Source organism: Schistocerca cancellata, chromosome 1 (assembly GCF_023864275.1).
Source record: "Schistocerca cancellata isolate TAMUIC-IGC-003103 chromosome 1, iqSchCanc2.1, whole genome shotgun sequence".
Classification (NCBI taxonomy): Eukaryota; Metazoa; Arthropoda; class Insecta; order Orthoptera; family Acrididae; genus Schistocerca; species Schistocerca cancellata.
Window position 1 is genome coordinate 504605730 of NC_064626.1, and position 21023 is coordinate 504626752.

The 21023-nt window shown below is 43.8% G+C and overlaps 1 protein-coding gene across 1 annotated transcript in view; it reads left to right on the forward strand.

Moving 5' to 3' along the window:
• Positions 1 to 19936, forward strand: part of LOC126186457 (uncharacterized) — a 58693-nt gene extending 38757 nt beyond the window's left edge. The window contains exons 3-4 of the mRNA XM_049928214.1: positions 8003 to 8158; positions 19802 to 19936. Of these exons, the coding sequence (XP_049784171.1) occupies positions 8003 to 8158; positions 19802 to 19861 (216 nt within the window). The 3' untranslated portion in view covers positions 19862 to 19936. The remainder of the gene's footprint in view (positions 1 to 8002; positions 8159 to 19801) is intronic.
• The last annotated feature ends 1087 nt before the right edge of the window (positions 19937 to 21023 follow it).

A 21023-nucleotide genomic window follows, 5' to 3' on the forward strand; every position in this document is an offset into this window, starting at 1 on the left:
TGAAATATAAACGAATGTTCTTGTATGCGTCTTGCCCGGACACCCCGTACATTTCAGCTACCGAAATATCCTGAACATGGTTAAACGTCCAAAAGGCACATAATTTACACAAAAACTGGTACAAATGTATGTTTTGTATTTAGAGTATACAAATAAAAGTATTTTATAAAAATTCAAAATAGCAGCTACAATATGATTTACTTCACATATTAAATTACTTTGTAAAGCCGAACCATCTAGTGAATTAGATGCACATGATAATACCTTCAATGTAAGTTGTTTCCTACTTTCTTCTGTTTTGGCACGTTCAGATCGTTCATTACGAGGAAAAAAGTTCAATGTTCATTTTAGTTTGATTTGGGGTTTCGCAGCACATGATAATAAAAAACGTTTGACTGTATCAAGCCAAGCTTAATTTTTCTCAAAAATCTCTCAATTTCCTTGAAACTACTGGCCACGTTTCTTCTGTCTTAGAGTGAATTTCTGGAAATGATTTACTTGTTTCTGGAGTAGGCCAAACGACAACAGTTCTACTTCTACAAATGCCAGTTTTTTTTTATAAACAGCTTTTGATTCATGTTATTTTTTGCTACACCAAAAATACTTCTCTTCGCAAAAAAACAAATAATGTTTCTTTAAGACTAAGTAACAACGCTGCTAATGGTTATTTATATTTGTGGTAAATTTATTATAAAAATATCATTTCTTTATATCTATCAGTTTTAGTCTTTTCTTGAATTTGATGTCACAGAAAGCAAATCCGCATAGATACACAGTTACATTAAAAAAAAAAAAAAGATTCTTTATAGTTTAATGGAGAGAAACGACGAAGGCGAGAATACCTGAGAATCCAAATCTAGTAAAGATTGATGTTTAGATTAAATCAACATGCACATTTCTTATTTTTGTACAGTGTCTACATCTAGTAACAACAAATGACCTCACATTATTTTGCAAAATACGTTTAGTGCTGGTACACGGATCGTTTTTAAGCACAATACGCTGGTTGCACAGAACACAAGTATAATCCTCGAAACCAAGTCCAGGGGTCGTCGACAGTATATGTGAGTATCTGTATATGAGCTGTAGATGAGAATCGGGCCGGCACAGTAAACCGCGCCATGTCTGTTGCAGTAGTCGTCATATAAACAACAGCTGCATCACAGGGTCTGAACATTGATCGACAAGATGTACGCGGTTCTTCGCAAGGCATGTCGATCCCTTTATTCCAACACGGAAGAAGCCGTTAGCCGGCACGTGATCCTACATGGCGCTGGGAGGCGTGTTGCTTATTTGTAGAGCCGCTCGCGGTGTAACTGTTGTGATTTGCTGCTGGTAGAGGGACCGCGCGAAACCGATCGCATGTATCGATATGCGGATCGCTGGATGCAGCATAATACTGTGTGTTTATAAATGAATATCGGGGTTTTAACGCTTTATAATATTTATTACATTAAACTTACAGTTATAAATGATATGTCAAATGAAAGAGCAACTCAAAACAGATTTACCAAGAACCTTATAAATTTTCAATGTGAGCACCATTTGTCACACGGCACACATTAGGTCTGTAGTCGAGTTCTTCCCAAACGTTGTAAAGTGTGTCTTCAGTGATCGTAGCAACAGCTGCTTCAATCCTGTTTCTTAATTCAGGGAGGTCTGCTGGTAGCGGAGGCACGTACACAGGGTCCTTGATGAAGCACCAAAGGAAAAAATCGCTGGCGTTAAGTCGGATGAACAAAGTGGCCATGCAAAGCAAGCCCTGTCGTTGGGCCCCTTGCGGCCTACGCAGTGCTGGGGTACAGTGATGTTCAACCAATCGCGTACTTCGCTATACCAGTGAGGTGGCGCACCATCTTGCTCGAAAATGAGGTTCTCTGGCTCATCTTCTTCCAACTGAGGGAAGAGCCATTGCTATAGTGTATGAAGGTAAGAAGTGCCAGTTACAGTAGGTTCACCAAGAAACTCGGCTACAGACATGATGTGTGCCGTGTGACAAATGGTGCTCACACTGAACATTTATAAGTTTCATGGTAAAACTGTTTGAGTTGCTCTTTGATTTGACATATCATTTATAACTGTAAGTTTAATGTAATAAATATTATAAAGCGTTAAAACCCCGATATTCACTTATAAACACCCTATATACATCGGAACACTGTCCGTTTTGCATTTTACCTGTATATTCTGCAGTATCCGAATTAGACATGTTACTGCTCATATTCTTCCACCCGACAGTACTTGATACAGAAATTAGTATTCTATAGATTCATCATATGCTTATTTTTCATTCTTTTATACTTTTGGGCACATTTTTAGCCGTCACGTGCCTATTAGACTCCATTTTGCAGCAACCAGTTTGAACTTTCATAATACAGTTTTTCGGCGTTTATTCCTAAACACAGACGATATATTTGGACCAAAATTTGTATAAATTACATGGCACTTACACTTCTGATCATATTTTCTCGCATCCCGTCCACTATGCGAACTGCCGTTGCCTTCCTCTGACGTGATGAACGTGGCGTGATACGTAGCAACCTATACCGTGTGGGCTACTGCAATCATGACACGTTAACTGTAGCGTCCTGTTTTGTAACGTGAGAGTATGGAAATGCCGGGAAAAGAAACCAGTCGTGCCGGAAAGCAGAAACGAGGCCGCAGAGTTTAACGTTGCCGTCCGCTGAACTACTCCATTCTCACTGAAAACGCATCTTGAGTAATAGAAACTTAGTAGACTAACGGTGCAACAGGTAGCGTGTAATGCGATGTCGTGTTACTAATGGCCAATTTCTCCCAAACTTTTTTTTAAATATTAATTTACTGGACCGATCACTATTTCCCACGAAGTAATCGGTTTCAGCTGACATTTGCCATCTTCAGGTCTAGGAAGAAAAAAAAAATTTAAAAAGTAGTCATGCCATTTTAATACCCTCAAAGACAATGTTTACTCGCACCTCAGTAGACAGATTATTTCTACATTTTATCGAGAACCTACACTTTAAGACCAAAAAAAAAAATCTCGTACTACGGAGAAATTTTCCGAATGGCACGGGAATCGGCAGATGCGATGTACATATACAAGCAAATCTTTACAATTTCAGTAAGACTGATTGACTTATTCGAGAGAAAGAGCTGCACAAATTGATCGAGTCAATAACGCGTTGGTCCATGCTTCATCGACTTGCAGGATGTTCTCCTGAGGGATATCGTGCCAACTAGTGTGTTAGATCGTCAAAATTCCGAGATGGTTGGAGCGCTCTGTCTATAATGAACCAAACGTTCTCAGTTGGGGAGAGATCCGCTGACGCTGCTGGCCGAGGTAGGATTTGACGAGAACGAAGGCAAGCAGTAGAAACTCTTGTCCTGTGTGGGCGGGCAGTATCTTGCTGAAATTTAAGCCCAGGATGGCTTGCCAAGAAGAGCAACAAAACGGGTCTTAAAATATCGTCGACGTACTGTTGTGCTTTAAGAGCTGGGGGTCTTGCTATGGAATGAAACAGTACCCCACACCATCACTTCCGGTTGTCGGGCCTTATGGGAGACGGCAATCAGGTTGGTATTCCACTGCAGCCAGGACGTCTCCAGACACGTCCTCACCTAGCCATGACTGACTAGAACTGCCTTCAGTGATGAGTCCCGTTTGGAACAGAGCCCCTCAGACCAGAGAAGACGGATCTGCAGACGCCCCTGACAATGGTGTGAGTCTGGGGTGCCCTTTCTTTCGATAGCAGGATCCTTTTGGTTGTCGTCCTTACAGCACAGCGGTACAAGTACCAAGATTCTACGCCCTGTTTTGTTCCTTTCTGTATTTACATTTCAGCAAGATAAAGCTAGCCCGCACACGGTTAGAGTTTTTACTCCTTGTTTACAAGACCACCAGATCTCTCCCCAATTGAGAACGTTAGGAGCCCTCCAACCTGCTCGGGCTTTTGACAATCTAAGACGCCAGTTAGACAGAATTTGCTACGTTATCCCTCATGAGAGCATCCAACAACTCTGTGAATCAAGGCCACCCCGAATAACTGCTCGCATAAGGTCCAGAGGTGCACCAACGCGTTATTCAAATGGTTCAAATGGCTCTGAGCACTATGGGACTTAACACCTGAGGTCATCAGTCCGCCAGAACTTAGAACTAGTTAAACCTAACTAACCTAAGGACATCACACACATACATGCCCGAGGCAGGATTCGAACCTGCAGCCGCAGCGGTCACGCGGTTCCAGACTGAAGCGCCTAGAACCGCTCGGCCACAGCGGCTGGCCACCCGTTATTGACTTTCTCTGTTTATGAAGTCCTTTATCTTGAATAAATCATCCAGTTTTTCTGAAATTGTATTCATTTCCGATTTACGTCTATTTAGGATAAATCCCTCGTAGTTTGTAGTTTTTTTTTTTTGCCGTTGATTATGTGATACGAAAAGCAGCAGAATACTTAATGTCAAGTGGAAGTAACCACAGTATTAAGAAGTACAACTGGTAAGAACATTTCACAATTGTACAGGGTGTTTTACGTACAACGCAAGTGCTATATCTGGAGTTGCCCTGGCACCAATACCGGGCAGGCAGGCTGTGACCATCCAGTACGCTCCGGTCTCTTCCTTGGAATGGATGCTCCCGAACTAAGTTCACCAAAGGTTCACCAACTGCCAACTCCATTCAGCGATGATACGCGCAGTTGAAATCAACGCGTCGGCCTGCAGTGGGCAAAGAAAAACGGTTGACCGCGTGAGGACGAGTTTCGGACGTAGCGCACAGAAATCTACTAACAGAGCATGCAGAGAGCTCAAAGTACCACAGCGGACTGTTTGGAAGATCTTAAGGAAACGACCGAAGCTGAAGCTTACCCCTTGCAATAGCTGCAAGCCTGATTTCCAATGACAAAGTCAGACGCTTCGAATTTTCGGCGCAGTCGCAACAGCTTGTGGAGGATCATTGGTTTTGTGAGAAAGTCATATTTAGTCACGAAGCAACATTTTTTGTGAATGGCACATTGGGGTTATGTGTAAGATTCACTGTTATACCTCCTCTACCAACAAATCTACTACAGCTGCTAGCTCACATCGACAGTGCTTTAGAACAGATAGACACAGACATGCTGCGCTGAACTTGGGAAGAACTTGATTATCGACTTCATATCTGCAGAATCAGTTGGGGGCACTTGTACGAAGCACTTGTAATACGTCAAAAAAACTTTTTGAGTTTTTCTCAGTGTTTGCAAAGCCCTGTGACAATATGTCAAATAATATAGCAACACGAAATCTGTGAAACTAACTTTGTACGTCCACCTGAAATGGTAGGAGCGCACTCAGCTGATTCAGACCGAAAAAGTGCTTCAGAACGAATGTTGATAAGCAGTGGCGACAGTATCTCCCAAACTGCTGCACTAGCTCGTTGGTTTCCACAGCCATAACATCATCTCAACTCGCAAGTATGCGACTTTTAGCGCCGGACTCTAAGTAAAACCGAGGCAGTTCCCTGTATGTATGATTGTGGCCCTGTTCAGTCTGCCTTGCACTTCGTAGACAACTTTCTCGATACAGGGTTGCAACTGCATCTTGTTGCAGGCTACCAACGAAGGGCGTTGAAATTTTCATAGTGAACCATTATTTATATTTGTGATGCACATGACAACAGTAATAACAAGCTTGTAGAGGAATTTGCTGTACATTCGTAATACCTCAGGCAAATTAGGGAAAATGGTGGAAACAACTGATAATTTTGAAGCTTTGAGAGAACACTCATAGGGCATGTAGTAATAAGAAAGGGGAAGTTCCCCGTTCTAACGACTAAGCATCCCCCTTCGCCACCTCTTAATTCGATTCCTGCTTAATTAGATTTCTGTGCTTTTTCTTTTCTTTTCTTTTCTTTTTTTTTTTTTTACAGAAAACCGTTCATTTTTCGAAGACACCTGTTCTGACAAAAATATTCATAGTAAAATTCTGTCCAAAGCAGGTCACAAGAACGTTTTGAAGAAGACAAGTTTTCGAGACTTTCTACGTGACAAATTAAAAATCCATTAGCCTATGAGTTTGGCATAGTTTTAAGTATCGATTTCAATTCAATTAAATCTTTCGTCTGTTTCTCCACAGGCACTTACATTTGAAGATATAGAAACTTAAATTCAGGATATAAAAATTAGTACTGAAGCCTCAAGGTAAAAAAAGAGAGAGAGAAATTCCTTTCAAAACTGACATTGATTCAGAACAATTCTGCTATACCCTTTTCGTTTAGTATTATCCACCTTAAAATTTATATTGCAATCAAAATCAGTTGTCATGAGAATTTAAAATTTGTTGGAATCAGTCAATCACATTCATAATACATTTACAATCATCGTATGTACAACACGTACAAAACTAAAATACTACAAAATCTTTTGAGTACATAAGCTATTGCGTATAATTATATACAGAAAACCACCCCGCAATCCTGTCGAATCACTGCGAGCCACGTTAGTGCAGTGTCGTCGTTGACAGCTTTTATACATGGGTATGCAGGGCAAACCAGTCTTCACACACTTGCATTTTCTTCCGGAACCTTGAGTGCAGCAAGTAAAATCAGTATTAACATTTTGTCTGGAGCTGGTGGTCGTTTCATGTGAAATCGATAGAGGGATGAACATAGCAATCTTGATGATATCGGACTTCCTCAGCCAATGAACTCAAAACACTGTTGATTAAGGCAACCTTTCTACTGAAATCATCATCGCATTTCTCAAGCAGTATTGTTACATAGTTAAAGAACGAACTTCAAACGTTTCACGACGATTTTGGAGTGGTTTTTCTTTCAGCTTGCAGGTCAATTTTTCAGCACATATGAAACAGATTTTTTTGAAACTGAATGGATATAACGAATACAACGCTAAACTTCTACCATAAAATTATTTGGAAAGCTTTCTGGTTAATTAGTTTCTTTACATTACGTTGATTAATATATTTACGTTGACATACCATACGCACTTCAATCATTCCAACGTTTTGTAGAACAGCATGAGCCTCATCCCTCGCTGTTTCCGAGCGTTTCTAGGCGCTGTAATTCGAAACCGCGCTGCTGCTACGGTCGCAGGTTCGAATCCTGCCTCTGGCATGGATGTGTGTGATGTCCTTAGGTTAGTTAGGTTTAAGTAGTTCTAAGTTCTAGGGGACTGATGACCTCAGATACAAAGTCCCACAGTGCTCAGAGCCATTTGAACCTCATCCCTCAGTTCCTTGCTGATACATATTAAAGTTGTCAACAATGTCGCCAGTATTGATACCTCACCTTCCGAAATAGATTTACCGCCAACATAACAGGTGTTAGGTCCCAGCATTATTCTTCTCTAAGACCTTAGTAACAAGAAACACAAGTGAACCGTGCGCACGGTCTCCCAACGTAACCTCAACTAAACTGGACTTAGGGAAAAACGGCAGCGACATTGGTAGGGGAACGATGAGTGAATCGGAAGGGGAACGTGACGTTTTGGGCTCGCATTCGGGAGGACGACGGTTCAAACCCGCTTCCGGCCATCCTGATTTAGATTTCCCGTGATTTCCCTACATAGCTTCAGGCAAATGACGGGAGGGTTCCCGATTTAAATAATACTGAACACACATGAGATTTTATCAAGCTGAAAACACACGAAATATTTCCGTATACTTTATTACTCTTTTCTTATACATAACTGACTACGCAACAAAAGTTGTATGAAATATGCTTTAAAAGGATTGTAATTTAACTCTTACATCTGTAAACCTATTCGTCTGACTCGAAGTAAAAGATCGTCTTTGTGTAGAATTTTACGAGGAAAGGTTTACGTAATTACAGATCTCTTCTAAATATGATACATTTTGTGCAAAAATTTAAAATTTGGAAGAAACTTACTTTTCGTGAAGGGGCGGAACTTTTCTGTTTGTTACTGCTACATCGCATATTAGTATTTTCCCGACGTTTCAAAACTTTATAAATTATTTCCCCATTTGCTGTTCGTTTTACTAATTTTTCTGGGATGCAAACCGTTGCAGGGTGAACAGCTGACTGCGTCGGCCTTTAGTGGGGACTGGCCCGAAGGCGACGCGCGCATGCGCAAAGCACTCCTCGTGCTGATGCTGCGCTCGTCCAGGCCACTGAAGCTCACCGTGGGCAAGCTGTACGTGCTCTCCAGGCACACGTTTCTCCAGGTATGCTGGCAGAGTTACAGCCACCATAAACATAGTACGCAGTGACTCACAAGAGCAATGGCTTTGGAACGAGAGCGATATAGACGATCAAATCTGGATACTGGTATGATCTGAGCTGCAGGAGGAAGGGAGGAGAGGGATGGTGTGGGGGAGACTCCAACCAGTTTTGCGAAGGGTGTGAGGGGTGGAGGAAACGAAGTAAAATGTCTTACAAAATAAAATTCAGAACTACTGTCAACAACTATTAAGACACACCTCGGCAGCCAAATGGTCACCGTCCGTGCTTTCGATGCAGAAAGTCTCGGATTCGATTATCGATACATCCTCAGTCTTTTGTGACATAGAGAGGCCTGTAAGTTGTCCACTCAGCCACGTGAGGTCAAATGAGGAGGTGTTCGAATAGAGAAACATCGGCATTATTATAATTCATTTACTGGCAACAGCGTCTGGAGGAATTGGTGACATGCAGAACACGTGTCCCAAGGACGTAAATCGCTGCTCGTACTGCTTTTTAGGCAGACGTCGGCCAGTCGGAACAGGTCAAAACCCTAACCCGTCACTGGTGTTTATTTTTACGTTTCCTACTAAGAAACTTTAATCATGAAACTTGCTAACACTACCACTTCATAGTGGGTAGGTACCTACTACCTACAATATACTTAAGTGGGAGGGTATAGTTCGTGTGACATTTGTACATATTATTTTTTGTCAGGCATGTACTGTTTAGATACGTACGAATACTTTCTTTCTTCATATTGTAGAAGTTTTTCACATTAACTAGTCACAAGGGAAAAAGTCACTGTACATGGAACTTTAAGAATTCAGAACTATCTGACACTTTCAGTTCCAAAGAGAATAGAGACGAACAACGAAACAACCTTGAGATTTCATAGCAGATGCTTCCGTGTAAAATGTCAACTAATCGGTATCCATTACATGTTCTCGTTTTCTTCAAATGGGTACTGAGTTGATTCATCTGTCTGTGTAGTGTGGCGGTAATGCAAGTTTTGTACGTGAAGATTTCTTTTTTTTCATTTGGTAGGGGGGAGGGGAGGGGGAGGGCAGATTTTCTCTAAATGCTTCTAGGCCCTCCTGTAATCTTCGATAATATTGATGTGACTTACGATTCCGTTGCTAAATTTTGCCAGCTCCTAATCCTATTCCCACTGCTACTAAATCTAAGAATTCCAAGATCACCATTACAGAGCTGACTACTCCTAAGCCAATAAAGACAAAACTTTTTGGAGGAATGTCACCTGTTTATTCTACCGATTAAACCATAAATTTTAATAGGATGGAAGCAGCTGTATCCAAAAGGCTAAACTCTGATGAAAACATTGGAACTGAAACAAAAAGAGGAATAACAAAAAAAAAAAAACGGAAACGGAAACAAGGCACAGAAATATCACGAAAGTCAAATATCAGTGATGCAAAAAACAGACTGAAGAAGCTAAAAAAATACTGTAACTAAGTTACCGTGTTTATTAGCTGCAAACATTATCTAAGATTACGAAAATAACATTGATGAATGGAATGAAGATGACTGTGCTGGATATTTCGAAATCTATTTCGGAACTAATAAAAATTACGGTAGGTTTAAGTGTGTTTGTCATTCACAATGAGTACATGAATGTTGTTCAAATGCGTCACTGCTGTCGCGAGGGAGCCGGCCGCTGTGGCCGAATGGTTCTATGCGCTTCAGTCAGGAACCGCGCTGCTGCTACGGTCGCAGGTTCGAATTGTGCCTCAGGCATGGATGTGTGTGATGTCCTTAGGTTAGTTAGGTTTAAGTAGTTCTAAGTCTAGGGGACTGATGACCTCAGATGTAAAGCCTCATAGTGCTTAGAGCCATTTGAACTATTTGTGGCGAGAGAAAGATGGCTAATGCTTGAAAAAACCAATAGCTCATTAGAAAAACCAATGTTCAATCAAGATTTATAATAAACTGATAATATTGTTTTGGACTGAAACATTTAATACTATAATTCTGTATTCATTATCCCAAATAAAAATATTTAATTTTAATTGACTCTTTTCTTCACATGTGGGTGATCAAAATGGTTCAAATGGCTCTGAGCACTATGGGACTTAACTTCTGAGGTCATCAGTCCCCTAGAACTTAGAACTACTTAAACCTAACTAATCTAAGGACATCACGCACATCCATGCCCGAGGCAGAATTCGAACCTGCGACCGTTGCGATCGCGCGGCTCCAGACTGTAGCGCCTACAACCGTTCGGCCACTTCGGCCGGCCCTGTGGGTGAAATGGATATTATCATATCTCTCGTGCTGTAAGTGACAGTGGCTCAGTAATGTATATTTTATGCTGAAGAAAAAAGTGTCCAACTATCGCAGTCGCCTTAGATCTGTACTGTTGTACAACTGGTACCAGACGATCGTGTGAAACTCCACCGCTAACGTGAGTTGTGGCAGTGAAGTGGAGTATTTGTGGCAGACAATTTTATAATTTTTTGCAGTCAGCCCAGGAAAGTGGATCGACATGGAGAAGTGATAAAAAGAATGAAAGGAGCTGTCGTGTTCGGACGTGCTCATGACCGCACCTTGCACGAAGTTACCGTATTTGTTGGTGTGTCAACACGTCCAACATGTCTACGAGGAACGGGGTACAACTACCAGCCATGTAACATGAAGTAAGAAAGGTGATCATAAAAATATTCTAACCGACAATGAAAGGAGACGAGTGGTACGCCTTTTCAATGAGAGTGGGATTCAGACCCGACTAGAATTGTATGTCGATGAATGCAGGTCCCTTTCAACCTTTTTTCGTGTGAACATTGCGATGAGAGCTGAATGCCATGCACATTTGGACCCAAAAATACCACTACTCACGGCGATACTGCAGTCTTCAGTGGGCCAAATAACGGAGAAACTGCACAATATCTGATTGGGGACGAGTTCAGTGATCCGACGAGTTGCGGTTTTGCCTCTTTTCAAATGATGCAATGCATCGAGTGCACTGATGGCCACTAAGACGTTTAACCCACAGTGATTTGGGAGTGTTTGTCGTACCGTGACTTGGGCCCACTCTTACAGGTTACCATGAACATGAATCGGGAGGCTTATTTCAATATTCCCGTGACCAAGTGCAGCCCTATCTTATACATCTTGATGATGAGTATGCTGCGGGCGCTTCCGTCTTCCATCTTCTTCTTCTTCTTCTTCTGCTTGTGGATTATCTACTGCTGCCGCCGATTCTCCGCCCCCAGTCGCCATCGCCACCTTCTTCTTTCTTGACTTCTCTCAACATTCGTTTTTCTGGCTAGCATTGCCTCCTGCATATAATTTTTCCCGTTGCGTCATCGGCGACACTTTTTTTCCCCTGGAGCGGTATACGTCATAGTATTCTATTGAGTATCGTGGCTTCCTTCATCCTGTTTACATGGCCAAACCAAATTAGCTATTCTCATCCTTTTTCGGATTACATCATTTCTTATTCCGTCCATCCTAGTAAGCTTGAGCTTTGTATTCAGTAATCCATATATGAGGTTCCAGACATCTGTTCCGTACAAAACTACAGTCTGGAGTGTAGTCTTATACATTATCTCCTTCGTTGTTCTTCTAATCTTTTTGCTCCACAGATCAGATTTCATTGTCCTTGTTACCACTCGTCCTCTATCAATCCTATTAGTGATTTCATGATTGCTTGTGACCTCTTTAGTAAATAATACGCCAAGATATTTTGTCATTTCATCTGCCTCCAAATTATTTACTTTTTGTTCCAAGAACCAAGTCTTCATGTTAATTTTCAGGCCAGCCTTATTTTATCGCTCTTTAAGCTTTCTTATCAGGTAGGTCAGATCGTCTTCATCATATGCTGATACAATCTGATCATCTACAAAATCTTGCTCTCCTCTACTTTCATTCCCATAAGGTGGCACTTTTTATGGCAAGTCAGCAGAACTGCTCCTAGATACATCTTAAAAAGGTCGGTGACAGCCCACATTCCTGCAGCAGACCCTTATTCACCTCGAATTCTTGTGTGTAACTATTCCCAATCCTTACACTCGCTGTGTTATTTTGATATAATTTCACAACATACTTCAGCAATCTTTGGTCTCACTCTGTCTCATTCAACGTTTCCCATAGTTCAATGGTGAGTACATTATCGTATACTTTCTCTAGGTCATGCGTCCTCCAGTCCAATCTTTGTGCTTTTTTCTCGTATTAGGTTCACTGTAAAGATGTTGTCCATTACCGATCTTCCCGTCATCCAAGGTGACAAGAGTCGTTTGCGCAGGGCTGCATACATACGTTCCTGGTTGGAAGAACCCGCAAGCCCGCTAAGTCACACCATAACAAGTACAACAGAACATATCTGGGCTTGTTTCGAACAACGGGTGAGACGTTGCATTCAGGACTCCTGCAGTTTGGTAGCTACACAGGGTCCAGTCATCAGTGAGTAGCGTCGGCTGTTTACGGCTTGCCTGAAGAAACCTGTGGACTATCTTCCTCGTGAACCGAGGCCAGTATGAACGCTGGAGGCGGTGTTACTCGATATTATCATGACGTCTCCTGAGGGGAAGATGAGGGGCGGGGAGGGGAAGCTCACGCTTTGTTCGGTGTGCTTAGTATGCTGTCAACAGGCAATCACAGTTCTGAAACAGCAGTCTGCCTCTTTCACAGCATTTACTCTGTCGTAAAGCGTCCCCTGTTTTCATGGTTTGGCAAATTTAATTTACTTTAACTTTTGCTCGCATGGCCATGTCGTCGCCAAAATTGTCAGTTATCCTAGCTGAGGGAACTCCTGTGCGCCATCTCTCTGTGGATCATGTCAGGTTTGTACTGTGCATGATATCGTTTTTTAAATGCTTGTGTATCGTACAGTCACGTGTAGATTTAAGGACGAAAGTAATGTTCGGAAGATGTGTCACTGCCAACTAATATAGCTCATGAAACTTGGACCACACATAGAAAGGATTATCACAGTATAGTACAGAAGGTAACAAAGAAGTACGCAATGAGATGAACTGAAATGACACATATTCAAATACACCAATGATATTGAAATCACCGCGATTTACAATGGTCCCCTGGATATCACAAAATAAGGAATATGGCTTTAATACAGTGTTTGGTCAATACGGAGAGAAATGCATGCTCTGCAACGTGCAACCCCTGCTGGCCGAAAATTTGCTACGGAGAGCAGCTCCCTCAAATGGTAGGGAGCTCCACTCTTCCACCAGTGTGGTGCAGAACTACTGCATGGTCACTGGTGCATGTGGACGCGCTGCGTCTCCTCAATGCATCCCACACGTGCTCGATAGGATCTGATCCGAGTTGGGAAAACGGGCAGGCCAGTTCATCTGCCGCCACTGCACCTGCTCTTTCCGATACGGTCGCGTATTGCCCCCTCCCCTTCCTCCCCCCTCCCCCATAAAAGGGAAATCAGGGCCGAATGCATCTCTGGAAAGACGCACGTGGGAAAGACTACAGTATCACAAACCTCTCATCGGCGAATGTGCGGTGTTCAAAGAAATGCACATGAGTATGCCCATGCAGTATTATACCTCTCCACACCATAACATCTAGACCACCAAAACGATGGTGTTTGACAATGTTCCTGGGTGTATTACGTGTTCTCACCTCTCGCCCGTGAGAATACGTCCAGAATCACAACCCAGACTGATCTGCACTCATCCGAGAAGAACACGCGATTCACTTCTCGTTGGCCCAAACCCTTGCTTTTGGCATCATCACAAACGGTGCTGCCGAAGTGTCAACGGCACGCAACACAGTGGCGGCTTGGCAAAGAGACCAACCCCATGTAGCTGTCATGCTACTGTGGAGCCTGATATTGCGTGCTTTGAAGTTGTGTTAAATGTGATTCCAATTGTACCTGCTTTTTGATGTGGTACTTTCATCCTGCTGCACAATGTAGCGGTCATCTGCTTCTAGAGTTGACTGTGGTCGACCACCTCTTCTCCCTGGTGCAGCAATGCTTATGGTTTGGAACACTCCCATGCACGTGAAACAATGCTGTGAACAATACCATACTCCTGACAACACTCGCCACACTTCGTCCTCATACCAATTTCCCAATGATTCTTCCGCGTGTGAAGTCATCCAAGTGTTGTCTCCAGGCCATGTTGTAATGAAGAACACCACCATCACAGCTTACTGACTGGCACACCTGTCTTTTGTCGTTTATTCAACCACCTCGTGTTGCAGCACCAGCCCCATTTGCCACTATAGTGATGTTGACCCCACACTGCGTGATCTCCAACATTCTGTGCACGACTGGGAGATATCTGACATCACCTCACAGCTTCATTTATCTTTCTCTTCCTTCAGTTTTGTAGAGCAGTGTATTTTCGGAGGCGGCGATTTGCCTAAATGGTCGGAGAAAACCGTCTAAAAACTACGATAGGAATGGCCAATGTACCCACACCTGTTTGGGTCTGTTTCAGCCCCTTGCCTGGAAAGTTATCGCGCTGCCAGCAAGCTGTACGAGCAGGTCAGGTCGAAAAAAAAAACCAGTAGTATTAGGAATATCCTTCAATTAGTCTTAAATCTGCACAGGAAGGAATGAGGTATTCATCCATTAAAATCTTTGGTCGTTTACCCAGTAATGTCAAGAGCTACAGCATGATAACTTTGAATTTAAACAAAAACTGAAATCGTGTCTGTTCGACAACTCCATCTGCTCAGGAGAAGAATTTCTCAAATTATAATAATAAAATGCATAAGCTTATGAACTGTGCATAAACTCTAAGACAAAACAAAAACAAAAACAAAAAACAGGCATCACGAAAGAATTATCCAAATGAGACGGAAATCAATAGATGTGATGCACATGCACAGAAAAACAAATGATTACAATTTCAAAATGGCTCTGAGCACTATGGGACTTAACTGCTGAGGTCATCAGTCCCCTAGAACTTAGAAATACTTAAACCTAACTAACCTTAGGACATCACACACATCCATGCTCGAGGCAGGATTCGAACCTGCGACCGTAGCGGTCACGCGGTTCCAGACTGTAGCGCCTAGAACCGCATTACAATTTCAGGTAAATTAGATGTTTATTCAAGAGAAAGAGCTTCACAAATTGAGTAACTCAATAACGCGTAGGTTCACCTCTCGCCCTTACTCAAGCATATATTTGACTTGGCAGTGTATGATATTTTGGAGGTTTCCCTGACGGATATAGTGCGGAATTCTATTCAAGTGGTGCGTTAGATCGCCAAAATCCCTGGCTGGTTGGAGACGCGTGCACATAATACTCCAAACGTTCACGGTTGGAGAGAAATCCGGCGACTGTGCTGGCCAAGGTAGTGTTTGGCAAACACGAAGACAAGCAGTAGAAATACTCACCGTGTGCGGGCGCGCGTTATCTTCCCGAAATGTAAATTCAGGATGCCTTGCCATGAAAGGCAACAAACAGGGGCGTCAAATATTGTCGACGTACCAATGTACTGTAAGGGTGACACAGATGACAAACAAAGTGGCCCTGATATGAAAAGAAGCAGCATCCCAGACAATCGCTCTTGGTATCCCACCGTTGTCCAGGGCGTCTCCAGCACAGGTCTTCGGCCTGGAATCTCATTGAGTGGAGTAGAAGTGTCTTCAGTGATGAGCCACACTTCGAATTCAGCCTCGATGACCAGCGAAGACATGCCTGGAGACGCCCTGGACAACTGTGGGATACCAACCTGACTGTCGCCCGCCATATGGCCCGACAACCATGAATGATAGTCTGGGTTGCCATTTCCTTTCGTAGCAGGACTCTTTGATTGTCATCTGTTGCATCCTTGCTGCACAAAGGCACTTCGACAATTTCTACGACTCTTTTTGTTGCTCTTCATGGCAAGGCATCCTGGGCTTACATATCAGCAAGATAATGCCCATTCGCTTTCGGCGAGAGTTCCTACCGCTTATCTTCGTACTCGCCAAGCCCTATCTTTACCAGCGAGGTCGCCAGATCAATCCCCGAGTAAGTACTTTTGGAGCGTTATGAGCAGAGCTCTCGAACGACCTCGTGTTTTGACGATCTAACAGGCCATTTGGACATAATTTGGCACGATATCATCCAGGAGACTTCTAACAACTCTATCAATCAATGCCAACCCGAATAACTCAATAAGGATCAGAGGTGGACCGACGCGTTTCTGACTTGCTCAATTTGTGAAGCTCTTTCCCATGAATAACTCATCCACTTTCTGAAATTGTAATCATTTGCTTGTCTGTACAAGTGCATTACTTTTACCGATTTCCGTTCCATTCGGATACTTCCTTTTTTTTTTCTTCGAGTGTATTTCCAAGAGAAACTTTGGTAGCACCGCTGATTATGGAGGGCGTTTCACAATACCTGTTATACACTCCTGGAAATGGAAAAAAGAACACATTGACACCGGTGTGTCAGACCCACCATACTTGCTCCGGACACTGCGAGAGGGCTGTACAAGCAATGATCACACGCACGGCACAGCGGACACACCAGGAACCGCGGTGTTGGCCGTCGAATGGCGCTAGCTGCGCAGCATTTGTGCACCGCCGCCGTCAGTGTCAGCCAGTTTGCCGTGGCATACGGAGCTCCATCGCAGTCTTTAACACTGGTAGCATGCCGCGACAGCGTAGACGTGAACCGTATGTGCAGTTGACGGACTTTGAGCGAGGGCGTATAGTGGGCATGCGGGAGGCCGGGTGGACGTACCGCCGAATTGCTCAACACGTGGGGCGTCAGGTCTCCACAGTACATCGATGTTGTCGCCAGTGGTCGGCGCAAGGTGCACGTGCCCGTCGACCTGGGACCGGACCGCAGCGACGCACGGATGCACGCCAAGACCGTAGGATCCTACGCAGTGCCGTAGGGGACCGCACCGCCACTTCCCAGCAAATTAGGGACACTGTTGCTCCTGGGGTATCGGCGAGGACCATTCGCAACCGTCTCCATGAAGCTGGGCTACGGTCCCGCACACCGTTAGGCCGTCTTCCGCTCACGCCCCAACATCGTGCAGCCCGCCTCCAGTGGTGTCGCGACAGGCGTGAATGGAGGGACGAATGGAGACGTGTCGTCTTCAGCGATGAGAGTCGCTTCTGCCTTGGTGCCAATGATGGTCGTATGCGTGTTTGGCGCCGTGCAGGTGAGCGCCAAAATCAGGACTGCATACGACCGAGGCACACAGGGCCAACACCCGGCATCATGGTGTGGGGAGCGATCTCCTACACTGGCCGTACACCACTGGTGATCGTCGAGGGGACACTGAATAGTGCACGGTACATCCAAACCGTCATCGAACCCATCGTTCTACCATCCCTAGACCGGCAAGGGAACTTGCTGTTCCAACAGGACAATGCACGTCCGCATGTATCCCGTGCCACCCAACGTGCTCTAGAAGGTGTAAGTCAACTACCCTGGCCAGCAAGATCTCCGGATCTGTCCCCCATTGAGCATGTTTGGGACTGGATGAAGCGTCGTCTCACGCGGTCTGCACGTCTAGCACGAACGCTGGTCCAACTGAGGCGCCAGGTGGAAATGGCATGGCAAGCCGTTCCACAGGACTACATCCAGCATCTCTACGATCGTCTCCATGGGAGAATAGCAGCCTGCATTGCTGCGAAAGGTGGATATACACTGTACTAGTGCCGACATTGTGAATGCTCTGTTGCCTGTGTCTATGTGCCTGTGGTTCTGTCAGTGTGATCATGTGATGTATCTGACCCCAGGAATGTGTCAATAAAGTTTCCCCTTCCTGGGACAATGAATTCACGGTGTTCTTATTTCAATTTCCAGGAGTGTAGGTTTCTATGGGTTGTAGAGGGAACTTGGTAGATGAAATTTTGATATGGCATCCATGCCCGGAAGTCTACTGTTTGGGTGTAAAATATGTTTGGATCACTTTCAAATCTGCCGCTTCATGACACGCACACAGCAGAGTCCTGTGTGCTCTACAGGACTCCATAGCTTGGGCAGCGTTTCGAGTACTCGTCGTTGGGTTCTCTTCTACGTGACGAACAAATTCCTGTTCAAAGTCGTGAGTGCGATGCAGGCGTGGAGCAACTCAGTCAACCCCTCCTACTTGCCAATGTAACAGCCTCCCGCAGCCGTTATCGTACAAGAACGACAATGTTATGTCACATCACAATTACTATAGGAACTTACGACGGCGCCCGCTTCTCAGTTTGTGTACGTGCCGCTAAGCGGGACATTCGAAAGTGATCGATCTCCAAATATGTTTTACGGTACCTTCCTGGACATACGTTCCTTATAAAAATTTTATCTTCTACGTCCCCTCTACAATGCCCAGAAGCGTGAAATAAGAATCGTGAAACACTATGTTTACTGAACTTGTATTTATTAAATAAACAGGTATCAGGCCATGAAGCGAAGATTCCAATGGATTGGGTGTCCTAAAATAGCCTTCAGTTCGCTTTGTATTAGCTTGCGGTAAATACGAGAGGCGAGCTCTGTTAATGTAAACGAAACAGGAATGACTCAGATGTATGGCAGCCTCTGTTACGACGGTAGCAAGATGAACGAGCAAACGTAGCAGAAAACCAGTGAGATGAGCACATCGCCATCAGATGTCAACAGCGCATCTAGGCTCTTCATGACAGGGCATATTCAAGCCAATATAGCGGCTTTCCATCCCGAGTGACTTAATATGTCAATAATAATTATTATCTGTCGCGTACAATGCAAAAATAGACGAAAACCGTAATACTGGCACCTTTAACTACAAACTATTTGTTATTGCAGATGTCTCCCAGATACACCCGCGTATGTCCGTATCCGCGCAGGTCTCTAAACGATAGTCCACATAATCACTCCCGTAACCTACGAGTGTGAAGAGCCCACACCTCTATGATTCGTGTTTCGGTGCGCTGAAAACACTAGGCTCTTCTTAGAGACGAGTCATATATTACGACAAGGCTGTTAGTCGGTTACAGCATCTGGAGGCGCGATTTCCGGCAATCAAAATTTCATTTTTCATTGTTTCCTTAAACAACCAGTGAATAGTGTGATCTTTATACTTCATGAAAGCAACAACGTGTTGGCTTCCACACGCTGTCCAACAAAGCTAGCGAACCGTCGCTAATGACTTCGTTGTCGACGGGATGTTAAGCTTCAACTTCGTGTCCAAACCACATTCAGGAACGTCTTGTTGGACCATCGGTGGGGGCACTACAGCAGGCCTACACACAAACAATCCCATGCAAGATACTGACAAGTCGCGCTTTCGCACTAAAATACGGTTCTGCAAGTCTGTTGAGGGTCTCAAGCCGACGGGGCACATTTGTGCTCACTTTCAAGGACTCTTCCAAGAACTCTTGAGAAGAGTGCGGGATCCTTTGTTATTTCCGTTAAAGAATGACTCTACAGACATAACGACTGCGGTTATGCAATTTAAAGGGCGCTTGCGAATAGCAGTAACCATGATGTCAGTGTACACGTTGCGCATAAAGGTGGCCACGGTGACGCGTAAAGGTCGTCATCTTCCCGCTGTTAAAAGGATGCATGGAGGAACGTGAAAACTCAAGTGAAGGAAAGCAGTCCCGTGCGCCTAAGGATCACTGTTTTGCTTCTGGCTTTAGTTTTCAGAACAAATCGTAAGTGTAAGGTTAGATTATTAATTATGACAGTCTCACTTGGATGTTACAAAGTGTACTCTATCCCACAGATACTGAATGGATCGTATACGCTGTTCAACATGCTGTACCAGGTGCAGACGAAAAAGTGACTCCACGAGATGGCTGACGCCACTGGAATTACACAACTTATGTCAGAGCGAAACAAATGCACTGGCGTCGATGGATATAATTCTTTGCATTTTATGATAACAGGTATTCCGGGCAATATAATACATTATAATAATTTGGATTGCTGTCTGATCAACAGGTGTAGTATGTAAATAAAGGTATTTCTGTGCAAATCAAGAAAAAGCGTCTTACCTTTATTAAAGATTAAAAATGTTTCTTCTTTTCACTGAACATCATTATTAGACATACCGGTATATAAACTAATCCGGTCACAACTCGTCAGATATAACGCCAATCAGAAGCCGTGACTCCCAGAACAGCATAAGTCCACCAATCTTACTTCTAAGAAAATCAATTATTTTAATATATCTTGAAACTATGTAGATTATTATACCGATGTTTCGTACGTAGATAACTAATGTAGATATACATAACTTGTTTCATATCAGCGAAATCCAATGAATGGTTTAAGTATGAAAAGCCGGCCACTGTGGCCGAGCGGTTCTAGGCGCTTCAGTCCGGAACCGCGCTGATGCTACGGCCGCAGGTTCGAATCCTGCCTCGGTCAGCCGGCCTGTGTGGCCGAGCGGTTCTAGGCGCTTCAGTCTGGAACCGCGAGACCGCTACGGTCGCAGGTTCGAATCCTGCCTAGGGCATGGATGTGTGTGATGCCCTTAGGTTAGTAGGTTTAAGTAGTTCTAAGTTCTAGGGGATTGATGACCTCAGATGTTAAGTCCCACAGTGCTCAGAGCCATTTGCACCATTTGAACCTGCCTCGGTCATGGATGTGTGTGATGTCCTTAGGTTAGTTAGGTTTAAGTAGTTCTAAGTCTAGGGGACTGATGACCTGTGATGCCAAGTCTCATAGTGCTTAGAGCCATTTGAACCATTTTTTCAAATATGAAAAAACGTTAAAATCCTTGTTCCACGCTGTTTTAAAAGTCTTTATATTCCAGGTTGTGCAAATTCACAATGTCAGAGCTCAAATTAAGTTAGAAAGACGTAAGGTGCGATCAAAACGTTTCTGTTCGAAAGTCGAACAGTCCAGAATCGGTATGCCAGTCAGGCAAAATCGTCGTGAGCACTGAGGCAATCGTCCAACCGACGCACCAGGTTGAATATAACCGTTTCGTAAAACGCCGT